At 46.7% G+C, this 25654-nt stretch overlaps 1 protein-coding gene across 1 annotated transcript in view; it reads right to left on the reverse strand.

Moving 5' to 3' along the window:
* PARVB (parvin beta) overlaps positions 1–22947 on the reverse strand; it is a 157660-nt gene extending 134713 nt beyond the window's left edge. The window contains exons 1-2 of the mRNA XM_073006623.1: positions 22724–22947; positions 22465–22601 (exon numbers count right to left, since the gene is read on the reverse strand). Coding sequence (XP_072862724.1) covers positions 22465–22543 — 79 coding nt within the window. The 5' untranslated portion in view covers positions 22544–22601; positions 22724–22947. The remainder of the gene's footprint in view (positions 1–22464; positions 22602–22723) is intronic.
* Positions 22948–25654: the final 2707 nt, after the last annotated feature.

Below are 25654 nucleotides of genomic sequence, written 5' to 3' on the forward strand. Positions count from 1 at the left end.
CCTCCCGAGTAGCTGGGATTACAGGTGTAATCCCAATTTAGTAGATTACAGGTGTGAGCCACCATGCCCAGCCTAGATATCCAGGCAGGGCTTTGAGCTGTGATGTCACAGGCGTTGCCTCTGGCTGATGGCTGCTCAGCAGGTGCTGGAGATGGAGAAGGCACAGGCAGGGGGACCGTGACTTAGGAGAGAAGCAAACAGATTTCTGAGATGCTCACAGCCAGAAGCCCCAGTCTTGAAGAAGTAGGAGGAGTAGGCCAGGTGCAGTGGCTCACACCTGTAATCCCAACATTTTGGGAGGCCTAAGCAGGCAGATCACCTGAGGTCAGGAGTTCAAGACCAGCCTGGCCAACATGGTGAAACCCCATCTCTACTAAAAATACAAAAATGAGCGAGGCATGGTGGTGGGCACCTGTAATCCCTGCTACTTGGGAGGCTGAGACACGAGGATCGCTTGAACCCAGGAGGCAGAGGTTGCAGTGGGCAGAGATCATGCCACTGCACTCCAGCCTGGGCGACAGAGCGAGACTCTGTCTCAAACAAAATAAAAAATGAAGAAGGAGGAGTGAAGGTTGGGTGTCCTGCCAGGCCGTTGTGGGTCACTCAGCAGAGACAGGTGCTAGCAGAGGGCGGCGCCTGTGGAGAAGAGGGTTCAGCTCTGGGTGTGTGGGTTGAGATGGTTTTTCTGTCTCCCTTTGTGCTGGCTGGCCCCCAGTCCCCCCAATGCAGTAAATGCTTCTGTTGGCCGAGTTGGTGCCAGGCCCAGTCCTCAGTCAGGGGCGTGAAGACCAAGGGCACAGAGTTTTGTCCTCCAGGAGTTTGTGGTCAAGAAGAACATGGTCACAGGACACAGTGGCCATGTAGTGTGGCCAGCATGGGGGAGGGACAGGGACCGTGTGGATGGGGTGGGGGGAAAAGTGCTGTGGGTGGGCAGAGGCGGCTTGCAGGGTAGGGACATTGGACCTGGAACAAGGATCAAATGCCCTTTTCCTTTCAATAAAGGAAGAGAAGACCCACCAGGCAGAAGAGACAGGGAGAGGACACTGCGGTGTCCTGGGGCTGCCAGCACAAAGTTCCACAAGCTGGAGGGCTCAGAACAACAGAAATGTCTTCTCTCACTGTTATTTCTGGAGAGAAATAACAAGGTCGTTGCGAATTATGAGCCAGGCACGATGGAGGAAAACCGATTGATAAATATCATCATCTCATAAGGGTCTTTGCGGATGATCAAGTGAAGATGAATCACCAGAGCGGGCTGCAATCCAAGATGACCATGTCCTTGTAACACCCCTGTGTACTGAGGATTAGGATTTCATCAGGAGGCCAGAAACCCAAATCAAGGTATAGGCCGGGTTCATTTCTGTTTGGAGTCTGCGCGGGCAAATCTGTTCCCTGCGTCTCTCCGGGCTCCTGGGGTTTGCCAGCAAATCTTCCGTGTTCCTCGGCCTGTAGAAGCGTTGCCCCGTCTCTGCCTCCATCTCTACTAGGCTGCGTGTGTGTGTGTGTGAGTCCAGACTTCACAAGGACACAGTTATGTTGGATTAGAGCCCATCCTGGTGATTCATCTTCACTTGATCATCTGCAAAGACCCTTGTGAGATGATGATATTTATATATTGGTTTTCCTCCACCATGCCTGGTTCATAATTCCCATCACCCTGGTGATTTCCTCAGTGACTAAAACAATGAGCATATCTTTTGTTACAGTATTTGGCCTTTCTTCCTTGGTTCCTGAAGCAGTGTGGAAACAGCTTCAGAGCAATAAAGGGGAAAGACAGTCCTGTGTTACCATGCTGGGGCCTTGGAAGCAGGCTTCAGGTGCAGCTTCTCTCTCCTTTCTGACCTTCTTTCTCCTTCCCTCCTTTCACCTGCTCCATTTTCTTCCCAAGGCAGGCCATAGAAAATGAAAATATAGGCCAGGCACGGTGGCTCATGCCTGTAATCCCAGCACTTTCGGAGGCCGAGGTGGGTGGATCAAGAAGTCAGGAGATCGAGACCATCCTGGCTTAACACGGTGAAACCCCGTCTCTACTAAAAAATACAAGAAAAAATTAGCCGGGCATGATGGTGGGCGCCTGTAGTCCCAGCTACTCAGGAGGCCGAAGCAGGAGAATGGCATGAACCTGGGAGGAGGAGCTTGCAGTGAGCTGAGTTCACGCCACTGCACTCCAGCCTGGGCAACAGAGCAAGACTCTGTCTCAATCAATCAATCAATCAATAAAATTTAAAAAAGAAAATGAAAATATACTCGAATCCAGCCGGGCGCGGTGGCTCAAGCCTGTAATCCCGGCACTTTGGGAGGCCGAGATGGGCGGATCACAAGGTCAGGAAATCAAGACCATCCTGGCTAACATGGTGAAACCCCGTCTCTACTGAAAAATACAAAAAACTAGCCGGGCGTGGTGGCGGGCGCCTGTAGTCCCAGCTACTCGGGAGGCTGAGGCAGGAGAATGGTGTGAACCCGGGAGGCGGAGCTTACAGTGAGCCGAGATCGCACCACTGCACTCCAGCCTGAGCGACAGAGTGAGACTCGGTCTCAAAAAGAAAAAAAAAAAAAAAAAAAAAAAAAAAAAAGGACAGAGTTGGAGAAGCTTCCAAATAGCTAAACACATGGAGGTTCCTGAGGGTGGTACACCAAGGGAGGGCAAGGAAGCTCGATGCCCCTCCTCCATCCTTGCCCTGCAAGTCTTTTCCTCTGGTGTTCATCAGAAGACTTTGTAACACTCTTTGTAATCATCCAGGAAACGTCAGTGTTGCCCTGAGTTCTGTGAGCCGCTCCAGCTAATCAAACCTGAGGCGCATGAGAACCCCAGTCAGAAGCACAGGTAGAAAAACCTGGGGCTTGTGATTGGCATCAGAAGTGGGGACAGGTGGCTGGATACAATGGCTCGGGCCTGAGAGCCCAGCACTTTGGGAGGCTGAGGCCGGAGAATCACCTGAAGCTAAGAATTTGAAACCAGCCTGGGCAATATGGCAAGACCCCCTCGGTACAAAATAAAACATTAGCTGGGTGTGATGGCACGTGCTTGTGGTCCCAGCTACTCAGGAGGCTGAGGTAGGAGGATCACTTGAGCCCAGGAGGTCGAGGTTGCAGTGAGCCATAATCATGCCACTGTACTTCAGCCCGGGCAACAGAACCAGACCCTGCCTCAAAAAAAAAAAAAAAAAAAAAAGAGTGATAGTCTTGTGGGACTGAGCCCTCACCCTGTGGGATCTTGTGCTGTCTGCAGATGGACAGTGCTGGAATTGAACTGGACTGGGGGACACCCAGCTGGCGCCGCTGCAGAACTGAGTTCCCACTTGCTGGCGGGGAGAAATCCTCAGCCTGTTCATCACAGGAGTCCTCTGTGTTGACTCTTGCGGTGTGAGAGAAGAGGAAAGGCAGTTTGACTTTTCCATACAACCCTATCTCCAAATAATGTCCTGGTCACAGTACTGGGGATTAGGAGTTCAGCATCTTTTTGGGGGTGCTATGCATTGGATATTTGACTCCCCCAAACCCCATACTGAAATTCAATCCTGTGTTGGAGGGAGGGCCTGGGGGGGTGTGTGGGTCCTGGGGGGGATCCCTCATGGATGATTTTGTGCCATCCTCATAATAACGAGTGAGTTTTCGCTCTGTTAGCTCCCTTGAGAGCTGGTCATCCCCCTCCTTTCTTGCTTCCTCTCTTGCCCTGTAATCTCTGCATGTGGCTCCACCACTCCTTCTGCCAGGAGGAGAAGCAGCCTGCGGCCCTCACCAGTGCAATGCTGTGCCATGCTGCTTGTGCCGCCTCCAGAGCCGTAGGCAAGGAAACCTCCTTTCTTTATTAATTACCAGCTTCGGCCAGGCGCGGTGGCTCATGCCTATAATCCCAGCACTTTGAGAGGCCGAGGCCGGCAGTTCACCTGAGGTCAGGGGTTTGAGGCTAGACTGGCCAGCATGGTGAAACCCTGTCTCTACTAAAACTACAAAAATTAGCTGGGTGTCATGATGCATGCCTGTAATCCCAGCTACTCGGGAGGCTGAGGCAGGAGAATTGCCTGAACCCAGCAGGTGGAGGTTGCAGTGAGCCGAGATCACGCCATTGCATTCCAGCCTGGGCAACAGAGCGAGACTCCATCTCAAAAATAAAAAATAAAAATAGGCCAGTCACGGTGGCTCATGCCTGTAATCCCAGCACTTTGGGAGGCCAAGGAGGGCAGATCATCTGAGGTCAGGAGTTCAAGACCAGCCTGGCCAACATGGTGAAACCCTGTTTCTACTAAAACTACAAAAATTAGCCAGGTGTGGTGCCTGTAATCCCAGCTACAGGGGAGGCTGAGGCAGGAGAATCGCTTGAACCCGGGAGGCGGAGGTTGCAGTGAGCCGAGATCATGCCATTGCACTCTAGCCTGGGGGACAAGAGTGAGACTTTGTCTCTAAATAAATAAATGATAAAAATAAAAAATTACCAGCTCCAGGCATTCCTTTATAGCAACGCAAACGGACTAAGATGGGGCAGCGCACACGTCAACCCATCACTGTGGCAAGCCTGTCTATGTGGCCTGAGCGCCTGGGTGAGGAGAATGGGGAGAATGGGGGTGATGGAAAGGACGGCCCTCCAGCACCCAGATCAGGAGTCAGCACTTAGTCTTGTGCAAGGAAGGAGGTGGCCATTGAGAGAGTTGACCCAGTGTGGAGGATGGAGCGAGGAAACCCCAGAGCCAGAGACCAGTTCGACAAAAGGGGTGCTGAGGCTACACCCAGGCAGCGGCACAGGGAAGGAGGGGGATAGAGAGGAATGAACATTTGGAGTTGGGAGCCCCAAGACCTGGAGAATGACTGGATTCCACGTTAGGGAAGTAAAAGGTGGAAGATCTCACAGGGTTCTTACTCATGTGGCCTGCCTTGGATGTCACTAACCAGCAGGGAAGACACAGAAACATCGAGCATGTGGTTAGTTTTTTGTTTGTTTGTTTGTTTGAGACGGAGTCTAGCTCTGTCGCTCAGGCTGGAGTGCAATGGCAGGATCTCTGCTCACTGCAACCTCTGCCTCCCGGGTTCAAGCGATTCTCCTGCCTCAGCCTCCTGAGTAGCTGGGATTACAGGCACGCACCATCATGCCCAGCTAATTTTTGTATTTTTAGTGGAGACAGGGTTTCACCATGTTGGCCAGGCTGGTCTCAAACTCCTGACCTCAGGTGATCTCAGCCTCCCAAAGCGCTGGGATTATAGGTGTGAGCCACTGCGCCCAGCCGAGAATGTGGTTGTTGACAGCTCAGTGGGATTGTGACACAGCAGGGCTGAGCAGAGATCCGGGTGCTCTCTGGATCCTGGGGTGAGACTGTCATCTAGGGCAGGGGTCTCTGGCCTCTTTGAGAATCTGGTGCATGGGACGGACCCTCTAGTCTGGAGAAGCACAAACAATGTCACGTGTGACATGTGACATGCAACATCATTCTGAAACAATAGCCTGCTTCGGAAGGCCCCCTGACACCCCCACTGCCCTTGGCACCCCACGAACCCCCAGTGAAGAGCCTCTAACCAGGAGAGAGCACGGGGAGAAGAAACACCAACTGGGAGAGAAAATGGACAAGAGCCATCCTCATGGGGGATGTGAACGGGCAAAAGCCGAGGTCCAGAGGCTGAAGACACAGAGATGCATCTGTGGGGGGTCTGGTGAGTGCCCAGGAAATAAAGGATTTTTGAAGCTTTCATCAGTGGTTCCAGCTTGCCAGTGAACACAAAGAATTTACAATTTTCATTTGGTTATTGCTAATTTGAACATGGCAGAGACAGTTTGAATGTGCCGTTACAGCGTGAAAGAACAGTGGCCCCATATTTCAAGCAGAACGACGACCAAGTGGTGCTTAGTTGTAAGAGGAATTGGCCTGGGCTTTGCACTGCTGGAGGGTTCCTGGCATTTTATAGACCTAATTTGTATACAAATGGAATCCTATGTTAAATGCAAGTGGGGTACTCACTACTAAGAAATCCCATGTAAATAGTGCCTTCTTGGTAAAGTTTATCATTGTTCCCTTCCCCGGGATGAGTGATGCCTTTCGCATTCTCAGACCAAAAGCACTGCATTCATTAACTCAATTTTCCTTGCACCTCTTTGTCTAGAGACTAAGTTCTGATTTATTTTTTATTGAACACTACTATGAAAAATTAATTTATGGTTAGGGTGGATTACCTCTCACGTCTCAAACGGGGAAGTTGACCGGGCACGGTGGCTCACACCTGTAATCCCAGCACTTTGGGAGGCTGAGGTGGGCGGATTACCAGAGGTCAGGAGTTTGAGACCAGCGGGGCCAACATGGAGAAACCCCATCTCTACTAAAAATACAAAATTAGCTGGACATGGTGGTGCACACCTGTAATCCTAGCAACTTGGGAAGCTGAGGCAGGAAAATCACTTGAACCCAGGAGGCAGAGGCTGCAGTGAGCTAAGATCATGCCATTGCACTCCAGCCTGGGCAATAAGAGTGAAACTCCATCTCAAAAAAAAAAAAAAAAAAGAAAGAAATTAAATGGGGAAGTAAAAACAGCCACAGGTTGAATATCCCTAATGAAATGCTTTTCAGGCTGCTCTTTATTAGAAAAAAATAATTTTGAGGACTGCTTTTTGTTAGAAGAGAGACCTTGTCAAGGACTCTTTTACCCTCACTATCTGTCTAAATAATTTCTTTCTATCTCCTGTATCATTATTAAATGCAGGTTAGAACTTTTTTTTTTTTTTAATTATTGTGTCTAGGCCAGGCGCAGTGGCTCACGCCTGTAATCCCAGCAGTTTGGGAGGCCAAGGCGGGCCGATCATTTGAGGCCAGGAATTTGAAGCCAGCCTGGCCAACATGGCGAAACCCCGTCTCTACTAAAAATACAAAAATTAGCCGGGCATAGTGGTGAGCGCCTATAAGCCCAGCTACTCAGAATGCTGAGGGAGGAGAGTTGCTTGAACCCAGAGGGTGGAGGTTGCAGTGAGCCGAGATTGCACCACTTCACTCCAGCCTGGGCAACAGAGTGAGACTCAGTCTCAAAAAAAAAAAAAAAAAAAAAATTGTTGTGTCTGTCGTAATGGGTTTTTTGTCTTGTGTGTGCTACAGACGACAATCAAGGACTGGCTCGATGGCTGTGGACTAAGCTGTATTTCTTTTCAAGGTGAGAAGAAGGAAGGACAATGATCAAACCCCCAAAACTTTCCTCCTTCCTGACCTGGCTCCTGTGGAATTTACATAACTGGCTTTCTCTCTGGGGTAATCTCACTAAAACTACTTTCCAAATTGCTTTGCAGAGCAGCAAACATAAATATTAACTTCAAGGTTGGAAAGTGCTGCTTTTTAATAAAAAGAGAGAATTTAACAAGATGCAGAAATATGAACGTAACTCCTTCTCCATCAATGCCGTCTTTGCTTCTTAATATGCTCCCCACATACACCTCGTGCCAGGGCTCTGCATACATTGTACATTTGGAGAATAATTATGAAAATCAGATTACACACAGCTGCCCCTATTAAAGAAAACCATTTGGTTTGCTTTGAACTGTGGCTTCTGAAGAGGCCAGTTCCGTATAATCTTAATTAAGCACAAGGAGCAAACATTTCCTGAGCTCATACGGTTCGCACTCTGTGCCCCGTGCTGGGGCCTGCACTGTGTGGTCTCGGTCAACCTCTGTTACCTACACTCTTGCCATGGAGAGTCTGGGTCTGTAGAAAGAGGGACCGGAGTCCAGTGTGTTTGAACAAACACAAATGTTGTTTCTCTGTGTATAGTATCCAAACACACGACCCTTGAACAACACAGGTTGGAATTGTGCGAGTCCACTTACATGTGGATCTTTTTCTTTTCTTTTCTTTTTCAAATAGAGATGGAGGTCTTGCTATGTTGCCCAGGTTGGTCTTAAGCTGCTGGCCTCAAGCTATCCACCCACATCGGCCTCCCAGAGTGCTGGGAAAATCTTTTTCAATAGAAGTTACACCGAGCTAGGCATGGTGGCTTACACCTGTAATCCCAGCACGTTGGGAGGCCGAGGTGGACAGATCACATGAGGTCAGGAGTTCGAGACCAGCCTGGCCAACATGGCAAAACCCCATCCCCACTAAAAAAAAAAAAAAGTAGCCAGGCATGGTGGTGCACGCCTCAGGAGGCTGAGGCAGAAGAATTGCTTGAGCCCAGGAGGCAGAGGTTGCAGCAAACCAAAATCACACCACTGCACTCCAGCCTGGGTGACAGAGTGAGACTCCGCCTCAAAACAAAACAAAACACACAAAAAAGTTACACCTAGTGTCTGCCTCTCCTACCTCCCCTTCCACCTCCTCTATCTCTTTCACCTCTGCTGCCCCTGAGACCAACCCCTCCTCTTCCTCCTCCTCCTCAGCCTACTCAATATGAAGATGAGGATGAAGACCTTGATGATGATCCACCTTCCCTTAATGAAGAGTAAAATACATGTTCTCTTCCTGATGATTTTCTTGGAACATTTTCTTTCCTCTAGCTGGCTGTATATCATAAGAATATAATGTGTTCATCGACCATTTGTCCTTGGTAAGGCTTCCAGCCAACAGTAGGCTATTAGTAGTTAAGTTCTGGAGGAATCAAAAGTTATACATGGCCAGATGCGGTGGCTCACACCTGTAATCCCAGTGCTCTGGGAGGCCGAGGCAGGAGGATTGTTTGAGGCCAGGAGTTTGAGGCCAGCCTAGGCAACATGGTAAGACCTCGTCTCTACAAAACAGTAAGAAAAATTAGCCAGTGATGCTGGTGCACACCTGTACAGTCCCAGTTACTCAGGAGGCTGAGGCAGGAAGATCAATTGAGCCCAGGAGTTCAAGGCTACAGTGAGCTGTGATCGCACCACTGCTCTCCAGCCTGGATGATGAGCAAAACCTTGTCTCTAAAAAAAAAAGAAAAAGAGGCCGGGCGCGGTGGCTCACGCCTGTAATCCCAGCAGTTTGGGAGGCCAAGGCGGGCGGATCACGAGGTCAGGAGATCGAGACCATCTTGGCTAACACGGTGAAACCCCGTCTCTACTAAAAATACAAAAAATTAGCCGGGAATGGTGGCGGGTGCCTGTAATTCCAGCTACTCGGGAGGCTGAGGCAGGAGAATGGCATGAACCCGGGAGGCAGAGCTTGCAGTGAACCAAGATCGTGCCACTGCACTCTAGCTTGGGCGACAGAGGGAGACTCCATCTCAAAAAAAAAAGAAAAAAAAAAAAAAAAGAAGTTATGTGTGAATTTTTGACTATGTGAGGGGTTGGCACCCCTAACCCCTGCATGGCTCAAGGGTCCAATCTATAGAAACTCTATTAAAATAGAAAATTCAGTATGGTAGCCTGAAAAGCATGAGGAACTTTTACTTGACTCTCGCCTGTTGGTAATGTCATAACAACTTCAGCACAGGCAAACCAAACAGGCTTAAAAGCAAGGAGGCAGGAAAATGGATAGACCAAGTGGAAGATGCACACAGTAGAATAGAACTGGACCTGGCGCGGTAGCTCACGCCTGTAATCCCAGCACTTCGGGAGGCCAAAGCGGGCAGATCACTTGAGGTCAGGAGTTCAAGACCAGCCTGGCCAACATGGCGAAACCCCATCTCTACCAAAAATACAAAAATTAGCTGGGCGTGGTGGTGGACGCCTGTAATCTCAGCTACTCGGGAGGCTGAGGCAGAAGAATCGCTTGAACCTGGGAGGCGGAGGTTGCAGTGAGCCAAGATCATGCCACTGTACTCCAGCCTGGACAACAGAGTGAGACTCCATACAAAAAAAAAACAACAATATAATGTATCTCCAAAACATTAATGTTGAATGAAAGAGGCCAGACAGATGCAAAAGAGCACAGACTGTGTGAATCCACTTATTTGAAGTTGAAGCGCAGGCAACCTCTCTTCTGTGTTGACAGTGGCTTTGCCGGGGTGGTGAGGGGCACGGAGAATTTCCCCTGCATATGGGTACCAGCAGGCTGGCTGGGTGATGTGCAGCCTGATCTGGTGGTAGTCACACAGTGTGCACAAACGTGAAAAGTCATCAGACTGTACACTGAAACGTGTGCATTTCCCTCTATTTAAATTAGACTTCAATAAAGTCTCGGGGAAAAGAAAGTCAATATGTGATACCCCTGGATGGGATAATTTGAATTCTTTATGTGTGTGAGTTTCCTTCTGGATAACATGACAACACTCTAAGTGCTTAAAGAAGGTCTTAAAAGCTGCAAGCGGCCAGGCACGGTGGCTCACACGTGTAATCCCAGTGCTTTGGGAGGCCGAGGCAGGCGGATCACCTGAAGTCAGGAGTTTGAGATCAGCCTGGCCAACATGGCGAAAACCTGTATCTACTAAAACTACTAAAAAATTAACCAGACATGTGGCAGGTGCCTGTAGTCTCAGCTACTTGGGAGGCTGAGGCACGAGAATCGCCTGAACCCGGGAGGTGGAGGTTGCAGTGAGATGACATCACGCAACTGCACTCCAGCCTGGGTGACAGAGCAAGACTCCATCTCAAAAAAATTAAAAAAAAAATTTTAAATAAATAAAGCTGCAAGCTTTCTTTCACTTCTCTTTAATAGAACTAAAAAGAAGTTGATATTTCTCAAAATAAATAAATAAATAAAAACCGCCTGTAGCTCTTTGGGAGAGAAAAGGGAGCCCATTCCAGGGAATACTAAGACTGTGAAACGTCGTCTTGTGTTGCTCATTTTCAAACCTCCAAGCAATTTTAGGCGAATTAGAAGTGTGTAGGGAAGTGATGGAAACATTTAATTGATGCATGATGGAGAAAATGCCTTATTTCCCCCAGGTTATACTTTTGAGGCAATCTTACTGCACTTTGGGGTAGGATTTCCAAGCACGCTGTAACTATAATATCTGAACTAGCGTTTTGAAACGGTGTTATTTAATCAGTCTGCTAATTTAGTGATCTGGCAAGAGAGTAACCTGCGATGTTCACAGTCAATGCTAAGAGCATGAGGAGATGACCAAACTTGCCTGGAATTTTAAAACTGTGATGGAAACACTTCTGCCCATCCCACATGTGAGCAGAACATGAATCACCGACTGCACTGATCAACGGTCTTTCACTCAAATGATTTTGGAAGCATCAGCAAACTCTGAGACAAGGGAAGTTGGATTTTCATTTATTAGCAGCTCCTCTGAGTTCTCTTTTTGCATACCAGGCAAAGTAAACCACATATGCGCTTTGTTCCCCTAAACATTTTATAGATGAGGAAGGAATAAATAGCATGGTACCAAGTTACTGGTTCTAGTCTTCCACGGGGCAAAACTGGGAAAGTCCCCCAAAGATTATGCCCCCTTTAAAAAAGACTCCCCTCTGACCAGCTATGAGAAAATGGGGGATGAGGAAGCTCCTTGAAACATGCCAGGACCTCTTAGGTGGGTGGGAGAACAAAGGCCAGGCCTATTAGACATTCACACCTTGGTCAGAATTTCTTTTGCCATTTATTTGCCATCCAGGTATCACCTGCTTGCAAAATGAAAGGTTTCTATTTTCTCCTCGCACCCAATCTGAGAGCAGTGAGGGGATGAGAGCAGTGTTTTGGGTGAAGGAGACAATGACGATGGGGGTAGGGGGAACTGAAATGTAGGGCTTTGGGGGAGGGAGCTTGCCCCAGGATGCTGGAGCTAAGGATATGGCGGCCGCAGAACATCATGAGAACATCGCTGTGGCCAGGAAGGACACAGTGGTCTAGGGTAGGGTGGGGTGTGTGAGGGGCTAGACAAGACTCTGTCGCAAGGATTTTTTTTTTTTTTTTTGAGACAGCATCTCACTCTGTCGCCCAGGCTGGAGTGCAGTGGTGTGATCTTGGCTCACTACAACCTCTGCTTCCCAGGTTCAAGCACTAGCAGGGTTGCAGTTTTCTTGCCTCAGCCTCCCGAGTACCTGGGATTACAGGCACGCACCACCACGCCTGGCTAGCTTTTGTATTTTTAGTAGAAACAGGGTTTCACCAGGTTGGCCAGGCTGGTCTCAAACTCCTGACCTCAAGTGATCCACCTGCCTCAGCCTCCCAAAGCGCTGGGATTACAGGCGTGGGCCGCCGCGCCCAGCTACAAGGACTCCATTTTGCTACTGTAGCTTGAAAGCAGCCACGGATGATGTGTAAGCAGGTCACGTGCGTGTGGCACCCACCTTCATCCCAGTGCTTAGGGAGGCTGAAGCAGGAGGATCACTCAAGCCCTGGAGTTCGAGAACAACCTGGGCAACACAGCAAGACTTCATCTCTATGAAAAATATTTTTAAAAAATTAGTCGCAGGCATGGTGTCTAATTCCAATACAACTTTTTTTTTTTTTTAGAACACAGAAATGTGACATAATTTTCATGTCGTAAAACTTCTTGATTTTTTTGGTCCCAAACATTTAAAATGTAAACTCATCCTTCACTCGCAGGCCATACAAAATCAGACGCTAGGCAGATTTGGGAGCAGAGAGCAGCCAAAAGTCAATTTTATTTACTGCACGTTTTTACCTGAAAGTCCTAAGAGTGGTGATGCTGATGGTACCATTAAAAACCAATGTTTGAAAACAACAGTGATTCAGAATCTGTTGCTCTGAACTCGAAGGGAGCTTCATTAGAAATACATCAGCATGCTGGGCGTGGTGGGTCACGCTTGTAATCCCAGCACTTTGGGAGGCTGAGGCGGGCGGATCACAAGGTCAGGAGATCGAGACCATCCTGGTTAACACAGTGAAACCTCGTCTCTACTAAAAATACAAAAAATTAGCCGGGCGTGGTGGGGGGCACCTGTAGTCCCAGCTACTCAGGAGGCTGAGGCAGGAGAATGGCGTGAACCCAGGAGGCAGAGCTTGCAGTGAGCTGAGATCCCACCACTGCACTCCAGCCTGGGCGACAGAGCGAGACTCTGTCTCAAAAAAAAAAAAAAAAAAAGGGGGGAAATACATCAGCACAGTACTTCCAAAAGTGGGTCGGTAGCAGCTCCACTTCTCATCATTTATTCCATGAAAGTTTCTGCACAGTTATACAAAGGCATGAGCACACTGCGGGACTGCTTGTCGTACGGGGGAATGGGGACCACCGAAATGTGCCTGTTTGATTAGACAAATTACAGGAGAGTGCAGCCCCACCATGGAACATTGTGAGACACCCTGGCAAGGGAAAGGGCAGAGTGATCTTAGTGGGACGTGGTGCCATTCATCCCATGGTGTTAAGCAGAAAAGCAACTTGTGCTTTCTGCTTTGCACACTCAGGGATTCATTCATTCCACAAACACTGAATGCCAGTTTATGCATTAGGGGTGATTCCAGGCCAGGGGGTGCACTCATGAACAAGATGAACAAGACCTCCTCTGTGGAGAGCTTACATTCTAATGTCGAGGGCATTACATTTGCAATTTTAAAGATTCATATGGGGATGGGTGCAGTGGTCATGCCTGTAATCCCAGCACGTTAGGAGGCTAAGGCGGGTGGATCACGAGGTCAGAAGTTCAAGATCAGCCTGGCCAAGATGGTGAAACCTTGTCTCTACTAAAAATACAAAAAATTAGCCTGTCGTGGAGGTGGGCGCCTATAATCCCAGCTACTCGGGAGGCTGAGGCAGAGAACTGCTTGAACCCAGGAGGCGGAGGTTGCAGTGAGCTGAGATCACACCGCTGCACTCCAGCCTGGGCAACAGAGCAAGACTCTATCTCAAAAAAAAAAAAAAAGACTCACATGCACACATATGTATGCATATATGAGCATGTATGTGTGTATATATAGGTTTTTACATATGTAATGTTTATTATATATATATAAGAGGGTTTTTAAAGGGTTAAATAATGGTTTATATATTAACAAGACAGTTTATATAATAGGTTTTAAAACCCATTTTATATATATATGTAATATACATTACATATATCATGTATATTATATATTACATACATATGTGTGTATATATAGGTTTTTACATATACATATATAAAGCTTTACAGCTAACTGCCACTTTACCTTAATACTTTGTCAATAGGGAATTGCTGATTTGAACTCTGTATCTGTCAGTACAAAAAAATAACCAGTTGATGTTATTTAGAGCAAACAGAACTGATTTCAAAACTGATTAGAACACATTTTGATTGAGAAAATGAATACTCAGACAGGCACTATCATCAGTTAAAAGCTCAATCTGACATAAAAGGGATAGAAATTTTCATTACTTGGGTGTGGAGAGGTGGGGTTTTCCTTTTGATTCAGCTCAAGGAAATCAGTGCAAATCAGCCTTAGGTACCCTGCCTCCAGAACCCATTCTCCTGCCTCAGCACCACTGCACTCCAGCCTGGGTGACACAGCAAGACCTTGTCTCTGAAAAAAATTAAAGAAAAGAAAGAGAAAAGCATGTAACAGGAACTACAGTATGCTATCATTTGTGTAAAAAGAAAAAAAAAAATAGCCAGGCACGGTACCTCACACGTGTAATCTCAACACTTTGGGAGTCCAAGACAGTAGGATTGCTTGAGCCCAGGAGTTTGAGAACAGCCTAGGCAATATAGCAACACCCTGTCTCTACAAAAAAAAAAAAAAAAAAAAGAAAGAAAGAAAAAATTAGCTGGCCATGGTGGCACACACCTATAGTCCCAGTTACTTGGGAGGCTGAAGCAGGAGGATTGCTTAAGTCCAAGAGGTTGAAGCTGCAGTGAGCTGTGATTGCACCACTGCACTCCAGCCTGGGCGACAGAGTGAAACCCTGTCTCAAAAGTAAATAAATAAAACTATAAAATAAAAAAGTTTTTTTAAAATCATTGATTTTTAAAGAGCTGTTGTATTTTTCCCACCTTTATTGCAAAATAAAGATTTTCTGTTTTCAAAGCTCATAAGAAGGTTGGTCAGGAGTCTGTTGAGTACACAGCACCGTCCCTGAGAACCTTTGAAATCAATCATCCATTTTTAGAATCTTTTTGGAACAAGGGCTCCTAATTCTCCTTAAAATGTACTTCAGGTACATTAACCCTATTACCTGTTCTGGCTTAGCCCAGAACACAAAAGCAGTGCATGCTCACAAAGGGGACGTTGTGTTGCGGGACAATCAAAGACTGGAGAGACTGAAAAGGTTCAGGAGAGTTGATTAAATGAAGGTGATCAGCAGCTCAGCCGGACATACGTCCAGAAAGTTTGAGCCCCGAACAAAGGGCTTTTTCTACTTTTAAACATCTGAAGGCAGGAACTACGTGAGGCGGGAAGCGAGTTACAGAAGCAAGAAACAAAGACAGCATCACAACATTTCTTATATCTCGAGAGACACATGTCTTGCAACCTAGACTTATCGGTTTTGTGACCCTGCAGCCATGCTAGGGAGGTAAGCAGGAACTCGCTGGGCCTGTAATAAACCTTGAGGAATGTGGAGTTGGGGAGTATAGATAAGGTCCACTGTCCAGAGAGAAGACAGGCTGTTAATATTCTCTTTTAACTTGAGTGTAAGGGGGGGTCACACTTTGCAGTAACTTTAACAGGATTTTAAAATTTCTATTACTACTACTGTTAGGTTATAGTTGATTTTATTAATTCCTTCTTCAGTTGCAGGGAGCCCAAAAGGGTCCTCACTGACTTCGTGCGCCACCTGGAGCGCCTGCTCCCGCCCCAGCACCTCTGCTGGCAGGGGGTACCCAGGCTCCCTTTTCTGTGCCCATGGCTCCCTTTTCTGTGCCCTTTTCTTCTACTTCGTGTCTGCTGTGATGTCTTTGGCAAACATCTAGTTTGATTGTTTTTTTCTTACTCAAGCTCAGAAAAGGTGGAACTTATTTTCTCTGACCAGAGAATGACATGCAGACGGATACACCCCTCTCCATCCTGTTCTAGAGGCTTCCACTCCAAGAGTGGGGAAGGGCCAGCACCTGGCAAAGTTCTCCAAACAGAACCAGGGGCTCCCTGGAGAAGGGGGGTGGCCAGCCCTGCAGAAGCCAGGCCCAGCAGTGGCGACTACAGGTCATTTGGAATGACTGCAGGGAAGGGGACATCGGGGGCAAGGGATGGGCAGACACAGGAGGCTGCGGGGCCTCTGGGGCTAAAGAGGAGGGTAAACCTGACTGCAGTTGCCAGAAGAGCCACCCGTACCACAGCCTGCACCTGGCCCAACGTCCGTGCTGGAGGAACGAATAAGCAAACAAAGGAAGTGAGAATCCAAAGCCGGCTCCGACTCCTTTCCACCCCAAGACAGGGTTTCCTGCTCCCCAGCCCCGGAAGAGTGGTTTTCAGACAGACAGGAAAGGCTAGGACCCCTGGCTGGGAGTGTGGGAATGGAAAGAAAGGGTCAGATTCCAGGGAGTCCAGTCCTGGCGTGGCTGCCGCAGCTCGTTGTAACAGGGCTTAACCTCTCTGGGTTAACGTTTGGTGATGAATCCTACTTAGCCTTTACCAGATACAGAACATCCCAGGAAATTCCATCGCACTTGATTTCTGCAGTTCCTCCCAATGAGAGTAGCATGTCACCTTTCATCCCCAAGGCTGCACCACAGTCTCTTTATGATGTATTTCCAGCAGTAGCTCTGCCCGCTCAGTATTTCAGGGAAATTACGTTTAGATGAGCAGTAATTTCTGGCTATGATAATAAGATCAAAGCAATTGTATTTGGGTCTCTGACTCAATACGGGAAGGTCACCTTCTATTTCACAGTGACGGATGGATCCAGGCTGGCTATTATCTCAACCCTGCGAAGTCAGAATATTTTAATTGACCGACACATCTATCTAGTGACAAATGTAGGGAATGCTTCATCCATTAGAAACTGATTGATTGAAAAGCACGGGGGAAGTACAGGGAAGAAAGACTGTAATTTTCACAGTTGGTCAAACTTCATAGCATGTCCTTGCTTTTCAAAACTGATGACTATTTTTCTAACAAGATAATGCTGAATCTCCTTTTGCATGAACGTTTGTTGCTCTTAAAAGTTATCTAATGATTTGGCAAAGGAATCCAGTAATTTACTTGTCAGGAAGACGCCACGTATAAAGCTACGACTCTGGCACCGAGACAAGTGTGTCCGTGATTACCATTCGCCCCACTTTCCGGCAAAGCATTGTTCCTTCTTGAAAACAGGCCAGCTGGTTTGACCCCAGGAAGGCACGACTGAGACAGCCTCCCACGGTTCACTACTCAAACTGAAATCTGTATGTGTCAATGTAAAAACGGGCGTCACGTTTAATGCAGAATTTAATGCCAGTCTTTGCTCTTTACAGCGTTCTCCTGTGTTCAGTCACACAGGAAAGATATGCATTTCTCCCTCCTACTAGAACCCACCAGGATGGGCAGATTCTTACCCAACCCACGGAGGGCAGAGACCACGTACCCACCTCTGCCCCTCCACCAACACCCACTGCCCCCTCCTGCCACTTCTGAGTTCCTAGCATGTGCCAGGCACTTCGCTTTTGTTTCTCTCGATACTGATAGGCTCGACGACCCCATTTCACAAAGGATCTGTGGCAGGGAGGTGAAGGAGAGTGCTTAAGTCCCAGCTTAGCCCTTATGGATATTCTCACAATTACTCTATTGCAAATCACAGAATACTACCTGGGGAGGACCCCGAGAGCTGAAAAAATTAGCTTTGGATAATGATAGATCAGTGGTTCCCAAAGTGTGGTCTGCAGCCCCCTAGAGATCCTGAGACTCCTCCAGGGAGTCCATCAGGCTAAAACTATATTTATAATAATGCAAAGACGTTACTTAGTTACTTGGTTCACTGGGTTGACATTTGCACTCACGATGTAAAAGCAGCTGTGGGTGAAAGTGCCTGCACCCTGGCAGAGAATGGCAGAGGCAACAAACCCCTATGGTCATTGTATCCTTCACCACTGCGCTTGGGGAGGGAAACACAAATGCCAGTTTCACTCATGAATGAAGCAGCAAAATGCTCCATGTCGTTACATCTCAGCCCTTTTACCCTGTGTTCAAACGTCCTAAGCAGAGAGCACTTTTGCTGCTCGCAGGGGCTCGTATGTCTCAAGGAAAGCCCTGGGTGGTTGGGTCCAGGCCTGAATTGCCGCTGTGTTCATGGAACATTGTTTTTGCCTGGAAGAGCGACTAACAAACTATGGTGATTCAGACTTGGGTATCTGGCAGGTACTTCCTTGGAAATGGACGAAGTGAGCTTCAAAGAAGACAATTGAGTGTTTGCTGCCAGTGGTAAAATGCAGGCTTCAAGGGAAAACTGAAATTTTTGGAAACTTGGATCCACCATCATTAGCTTGGCAGCTTCCCAATACAGAGTCCCTAATTTCTTCTTTTTTTTTTTTTTGAGATGGAGTCTTGCCCTGTCGCCCAGGCTGGAGTGCAGTGGTGCGATCTGGGCTCAATGCAAGCTCCGCCTCCTGGGTTCACGCCATTCTCCTGCCTCAGCCTCCCGAGTAGCTGGGACTACAGGTGCCCACCACCACGCCTGGCTAATTTTTTGTATTTTTAGTAGAGACGAGGTTTCACTGTGTTAGTCAGGATAGTCTCGATCTCCTGATGTCGTGATTCGCCAGCCTCAGCCTCCCAAAGTGCTGGAATTACAGGCGTGAGCCACCGCGCCTGGCCAGAGTCCCTAACTTCTAATGGTCCCACTTACGATGTATTGACTTTACAACAGTGTGAAATGGTGGCAATTTCTACATCACGTACAGTATTCAACAAACTGCACAAGATCTTCAACACTTTCTTATAAAATAAGCTTTGTTTTAGATGCTTTTTCACAACTGTAGGCTAATGTAAGTGTTCTGAGCATGTTCCAGGGAGGCTGGGCTAAGCCATGATGTCCAGTAGGTAGGTGTACTTAATGCATTTTCAGTTTACAATATTTTTGAATTACAACGGGTTTATCAAATGTAAGTCAAGGAGCATCTGTACTTAGATTTTCCCGATCCAATGGGTGCTGATATTAATGAATGTGATCTTTTATTTTGCATAATGAAGACATGTTGACATTTGGAAGATTTGCATAATTCAGGGAACCAGTATTTTGCAAATGACTAGAGTATGATGTTACAAAAGCATGCCTGGGTAAAGGATCCAATCACAGTGCCAGGTAGACCAGGGGATCTTAATGGAACAGAGTGTGAAAAAGCCATAGACGAGGTTTCAGATTCCACACTGCAACTAACCTTTCAAAACCGTTCATTAGTTGAGTTTTGGTGAAGTATCAAAGAATGTTCACAGTTATCTGAAAAGGCTACTAAAATACTCTCTTTTCCAAATACGTATCTATGTGAAGACAGATTTTCTTTATATGCGTCAATCAAACAACTTCAAATGCAATAAACTGAACGCAGAAGCACATGCAAGAATCCCTCTGGTTTTGAAGACAGATATTAAAAGACCTGCAAAACTGCAAACTAAACCCATTTTTCTCGCTCAATTTTTTATTGGGGAAATACGTTTTTCATAAGATGTTATTTAAGTTAGCATGCGGTGAGTTTGGTTTTTGTTTGTTTGTTTTTTGAGACAGAGTTTTGCTCTTGTTGCCCAGGCTGGAGTGCAATGGCACGATCTCAGCTCACTGCAACTTCCGCCTCCCACATTCAAGTGATTCTCTTGCCTCAGCCTCCTGAGTAGCTGGGATTACAGCCGTGCACCACCAGGCCCAGCTAATTTTTTGTATTTTTAGTAGAGATGGGGTTTCACCATGTTGGCCAGGCTAGTCTCGAACTCCTGACCTCAGGTGATCCGCCCACCTCGGCTTCCCAAAGTGATAGGATTATAGGCATGAGCCACAGCGTCAAGCCGAGCCTGTTTATTTTTAAATAAAGTTTAAATTTCTCAGCTTTAATTTCTAATATGGTGAGGATTCATATCACCTTTATAAACAAAGCTCCTTGGGGGTCCCTCAATATTTTTGACAGTGCTAAGAGTTCTGGGGCCAGCTAGTTTGAGAACTGCTGTTATACATACGCATCTGATGAGTCAGTAAAAACATTAAAAAGGAGGCAAAGGAATTATATCTATTATATATCATATATGATATAATGATATATATATTAATATATTACATAATATACTATATAGTATATATTACATATTATATATAGTATATTATTAGTATATTAATATATACTATACTATATATACTATATATACTATAATATATAATATATACTATACTATATAAAGTATATTAATGTACTTTATATAATTAATATACTTTATATAATATATACTTTATATAAAATATACTATGTATAGTTATATACTATATAGTATATTATATAATATAGTATATATTATATAATACATATTATATAATATAGTATATATTATATAATACATATTATATATTATATAATATACATAGTATTTTATATATACATAGTATATATAATATTAATATATACATAGTATATAATATATTATATATTATATAATATACATTATATAATATATAATACATATATAATATATATAATATAGATAGTATATCTATTAATAATACTATATATTATATTATATATTATATTTTTTGTGTGTTCTTTTTTGAGATGGAGTCTCGCTCTGTTGCCCAGGCTGGAGTGCAGTGGTGTGATCTTGGCTCACTGCAAGCTCCGCCTCCTGGGTTCATGCCATTCTCCTGCCTCTGCCTCCCAAGTAGCTGGGACTACAGGTGCCTACCACCATGCCCAGCTAATTTTTTGTATTTTTAGTAGAAATGGGGTTTCATCATGTTAGCCAGGATGGTCTCGATCTCCCGACCTTGTGATCTGCCCACCTCAGCCTCCCAAAGTGCTGGTATTACAGGTGTGAGCCACCGCACCCAGCCAGGAATTATTTATATGTAGTTTTTATTACTGAGTTTTGAATGTTGGGTGCTGAAGACAAGCTTTAAAAAGCCGTCCCTATCCCAGCACTTTGGGAGGCCGAGGTGGGAGGATCACCTGAGATCAGGATTTTGAGACAGCCTGACCAACATGGAAAAACCCAGTCTCTATTAAAAAAATACAAAATTAGCTGGGCATGGTGGTGCATGCCTGTAATGCCAGCTACTTGGGAGGCTGAAGCAGGAGAATCGCTTAAACCTGGGAGGCGGAGGTTGCGGTGAACTGAGATTGTGCTATTACACTCCAGCATAGGCAGTAAGAGTGAATCTCCGTCTCAAAAAAAAAAAAAAAAAAAAGCCATTGTTGTGAAGGTCATCGGCTATCTTCATATTTGTAAATGGGCACTGATGGCTCAAGAGAAAATTTCAGAGACAGCATCATAACTGGTTTCAAAACATGCCACATCTCAAACCACTCAGGCAGAAGAGAAGATGCCTGCTCTCTGAGTAACTGCTGAGGACTCTTAATTAAAAGTGGCTCTAGGCTGGGCACGGTGGCACACGCCTGTAATCCCAGCACTTTGGGAGGCTGAGGCAAGTGGATCACTTGAGGTCAGGAGTTCAAAACCAGCCTGGCCAACATGGTGAAACCCCGTCTCTACTAAAAATACAAAAATTAGCCTGGCATGGTGGTGCATGCCTGTAATCCCAGCTACTGGGGAGGCTGAGGCAGGAGAATCACTTAAATCCAGGAGGTGGAGGTTGCAGTGAGACAAGATCGAGCCACTGCACTCCAGCCTGGGCGACAGAGCGAGACTCTGTCTCAAAAATAAAAAAATAGTTCTAATGATGACAACCTGAAAATCCAAGTGAACAATTAGGATACAATAAAAATGGCATAAACCAATCTTTCCAAAATCATATTATTTTATACAGCTGCTGTTAAACATGTGATGCTTAATAAATAAGACATTAGTCTATTCCATCTATATTTCCAAAGGTTATTTACTCAGGTTGGCCACTCTCCTCCACCTGGCTTTTCTTCATTGGGACCACAGGGGATTTTGCCTCATATTCACAGTGGCCCAGGATTTGAACCCACATGAGAATTTGCTCAAGGTCATACAGCTGGTCAACCACAGGGCTGGGATTCACCTCCAGTCTGAATCACCACCAAGGAACCACTGTTCAACTCCTTGTACATGTCCCCAGACAGGCAAAACAACCAATCTCTGGTGTTAGAAATCATCTAGCCTTTATTTTGGGGGTAGAAAGCCCTAGAAAGCTCATGAGTGCCATCATCTATTGCTGAATACACCAAAATCTTCTCCTTTGATAGAAGAAAAACCTGAGGAAAGTAGTGACTGGATTTGGTAAATAGCCCCAACAGGGAAAGAGCCAGGGCCCCTGACCTGGGGCTCACTGCTAGTCCCTACCTTCTTTCTTTTTTTTTTTGAGAGAGGGTCTTGCTCTGTCGCCCTGGCTGGAGTGCAGTGGTGCAATCACGGCTCACTGCAGCCTTAGTCTCCTGGGCTCAAGTGGTCCTCCCACCTAAGTCTCCCGAGTAGCTGGGACCACAGGTGCACGCCACCATGCCCAGTTGTTCTTTTTTTTCTGTAGAGATGGGGTTTCACTACGTTGTGCAGAGTAGTCTCAAATTCCTGGGCTCAAGCAACAGTCCTCCCTCCTTAGCCTCCCAAAGTGCTAGGATTACAGGCATGAACCACTGCACCCAGCCCTCATCCACTTTCTGACAGTTTTCCCCCGAAAACTTACCTCCTCCTTGAACACATTCAGATGTTTCCACTCCTGATCTGTCTGAACCAGGGAGAAGTGAACCAGCCAGAGATGCCATGAGTGCCTGGGAGCACAGCCCTCAGCTGCAGGGATGCCCACGTCTCAGCTCCAGCCTCCTGCCGCAGGTAGGAATGAACATTTTTTGTTCGTCAGATCCAGTTTCTCAAGAAGTCTCAATTTGGACTTCTGAATACAACCTGATTTTAACAATGCTCGTTTTATTTAAATCACAGCTCACCAGTTTTTGTTCTCCAGACTAAGGAATCCCCTTTTCTCTCCTCTTTGGTGATCTTTAAACATATGGTGCATTTGTGCACATCTGACTGTCCCAGAGGTAAATTTATCTGGTCTTTAAAACGGGAGAATTCAGAAATTAAAGTGAGTTCTTAGCCTAAGGAGCTGCAGGAGACGGGGGGGACATCTAAGTGTAGGGCCTTTGCGGGAGTCAGCCTCCGTGAAAATGTGGCCTGATGGCAGCTCCTCACCAGGTGACTGTCCTTTGTCCTAGTAACGCTGGCATTTGGCAGAACAGTCTGCTCCCTCACTGGGTCATAAGACTTGTAAACAGCAGCCAGGTACACAAGAGCCTTGTGGCCCCGTGTGACAGGCCACACCACGAATTAAACCGTTTGTAAAAGGTCATAGTGTGTGTACCGAGAGCACCCCAAATTCATGATAACAGAGGAGTGATCCATCACAGCTGTTCTTCCAGAAGCATCGTGAAGATTAGGTTCACTAAAATCGATCTCCTTGTTACAAATGGAAGACGACCGAGCCAGGAGGCTTCCAGCACGGACCCAGCGGCGTCCTCCAGCAGAAGCAGCCAGCTGGTTTCATGGCCCGTCCCTTGCGAGTAAAGCAAGAGGTTAATTAAACAAATACCCAGCTCTCTTCCAGTCCAGAGCATTGAGGTATTTAGAGAAGAAATGGAGTAACATTAAGATACAAAGAATCACCGAGCCAAGGGAGGATTTCATGGGGATTTTGTGAGGCTTTCCATCTCTCTGCTCTGAGCTCTCTAAAATAGCAGCTATAAAATTTCTTCCCACAATGAACGTGCCTTATTTTTGGTCTTTCGTGGAAAGCACTTTACAAAGTGCCTTTGGCTTCACGCTCTAGTCTACCCACTTACCACCCTCTGAGGATGAACAGAACCTGCATTTTCACCCAGGACCTCCCCTGTTTTCACTTCACCTGTGGAGGAGCAGCCCACGGACAGAGTCCACCTGCCAATTAAACACGCTGCAGCCGCACGGGAGACAGCTGGCCCTGGTGAGCTTTAATTAAGGAGCTGGCTGCAGCGACCTGGGGTACCCCGGACTTGCTTGATTAAACAGGTACCTTTTCACCGGCGACCCTTTCACTGGGTTCTCCACCGACGTAGTAGACGATTTCTCGAAGATCATAGTGCTGAGTCTGTATTATTCAGATTTCACTGGTCTAAGTTGATGGTCTGAACATGACAGTGTTGAAACATGGGTTTCTGATTTTGTCAAACACATAAACGTGAAACTGTAAAGAATAAATCATTTAAGGGGAAAAAAGTATATTTTCCCATGTTCCTATTACGTTTTTTTTTGAGACAGAGTCTCGCTCTGTCGCCCAGGTTGGAGTGCAGCGGCGCGATCTCGGCTCACTGCAACCTCCGCCTCTTGGGTTCAAGTGATTCTCCTGCCTCAGCCTCCCAAGGAGCTGGGACTACAGGCACCTGCCACCACGCCCAGCTAATTTTTCTATTTTTAGTAGAAGTAGGGTTTCACCATGTTGGCCAAGCTTGTCTTGAACTACTGGCCTCAAATGATCTACCCACCTCGGCCTCCCAAAGTGCTGTGATTCCAGGCGCGAGCCACCATGCCCAGGCAAAACTGTTTCTTTTTATATATTCTCTGCAAAATCCCTGCAGCTTCTGCAGGCAGTGAGGGCGAGACAGTCTTGGGACATCTGAGAGTGTGGCCCAGAATAACATGGGTCCTCGGACTGAGGCCCAAATCTTCAGGTCACTTGACAAACACATAAACAAGTTACAGGGAGGACTGAAAGTGCCAGGGACTCAGCCCCAGCTCAGAGAGACAAAAAATCAGAAAGCAAAGCACGTGAGAAGGCCTGCAGGGCATCACCTGCAACACTAGACGTTTCCACATGGCACGGTTTCAGTTCAAACAAGGTTTAACTTTCTTCAAAAACTTTATGTGTGACCAATTTATTTATTTATTTATTTATTTTTGAGATGGCGTCTCACTCTGTGGCCAGGCTGGAGTGCAGTGGCGCCATCTCGGCTCATTGCAACCTCTGGCTCCCTGGTTCAAGCGATTCTCCTGCCTCGGCCTCCTGAGTAGCTGGGATTACACCACGCCCAGCTAATTTCTGTATTTTTTAGTAGAGATGGGGTTTCACCATGTTGGCCAGGATGGTCTTGATCTCCTGACCTCGTGATCCGCCCACCTCGGCCTCCCAAAGTGCCGGGATTACAGGCGTGAGCCACCGCGCCCGGCTATGTGTGACCAATTTAAGACTATCCCCCAAATATTAGAGAGATACTAGTTGTGTAAGGCAGAAGAACGTCCCACATCCCTACCCAGCCGAAGATGCACACTTCCTCATCCCTGGATCATGTGAACGTGACGGTAATGTGAGAAGGGGGAGCTAAGGCTGCAGATGGAATTAAGGATGTTCATCTGCTGACCTAGAAATAAGAACCCTGGATTCCCCGGGCGGGTCCAAGGTCACCACAAGGGTCCTTCAAAGACAGCAGGGATGCAGAGGTAAGAGGGAGAGATGGGGGATGCCACGTGGCTGGCTTTAAAGATGGAGGTGACGTTGGCCAAGGAATGCAGTGCCTCTAACTGCTGGCGAAGGAGGGGGATTCCCCCTTAGCACCTCCAGGAGGATGCAGCCCAGCAAGACCCATTCTGGGCTCTGATCTCCAGACTACAAGAGGATTGATGTGTGTTGTTTTAAGTCCCCAGGTTTGTGGTAACTTAGAGCAGCCCCAGAAAACGCACGCACACTCATTCATGCTGCCATTCATCTGCAGACACCAGGTTCCCTCTTTGCCTCAGTGTCCCTAATGTTACACTGTTCAGATAGTTCTCCCTTGCCACTCACACATTCAAATGGCTCGAGCACTGTGGCTCCAAGCACCTGCTGCCGTGGGCCTCTTCTGACACCA

The sequence above is a fragment of the Chlorocebus sabaeus genome, chromosome 19, assembly GCF_047675955.1.
Source record: "Chlorocebus sabaeus isolate Y175 chromosome 19, mChlSab1.0.hap1, whole genome shotgun sequence".
NCBI classification, from domain to species: Eukaryota; Metazoa; Chordata; class Mammalia; order Primates; family Cercopithecidae; genus Chlorocebus; species Chlorocebus sabaeus.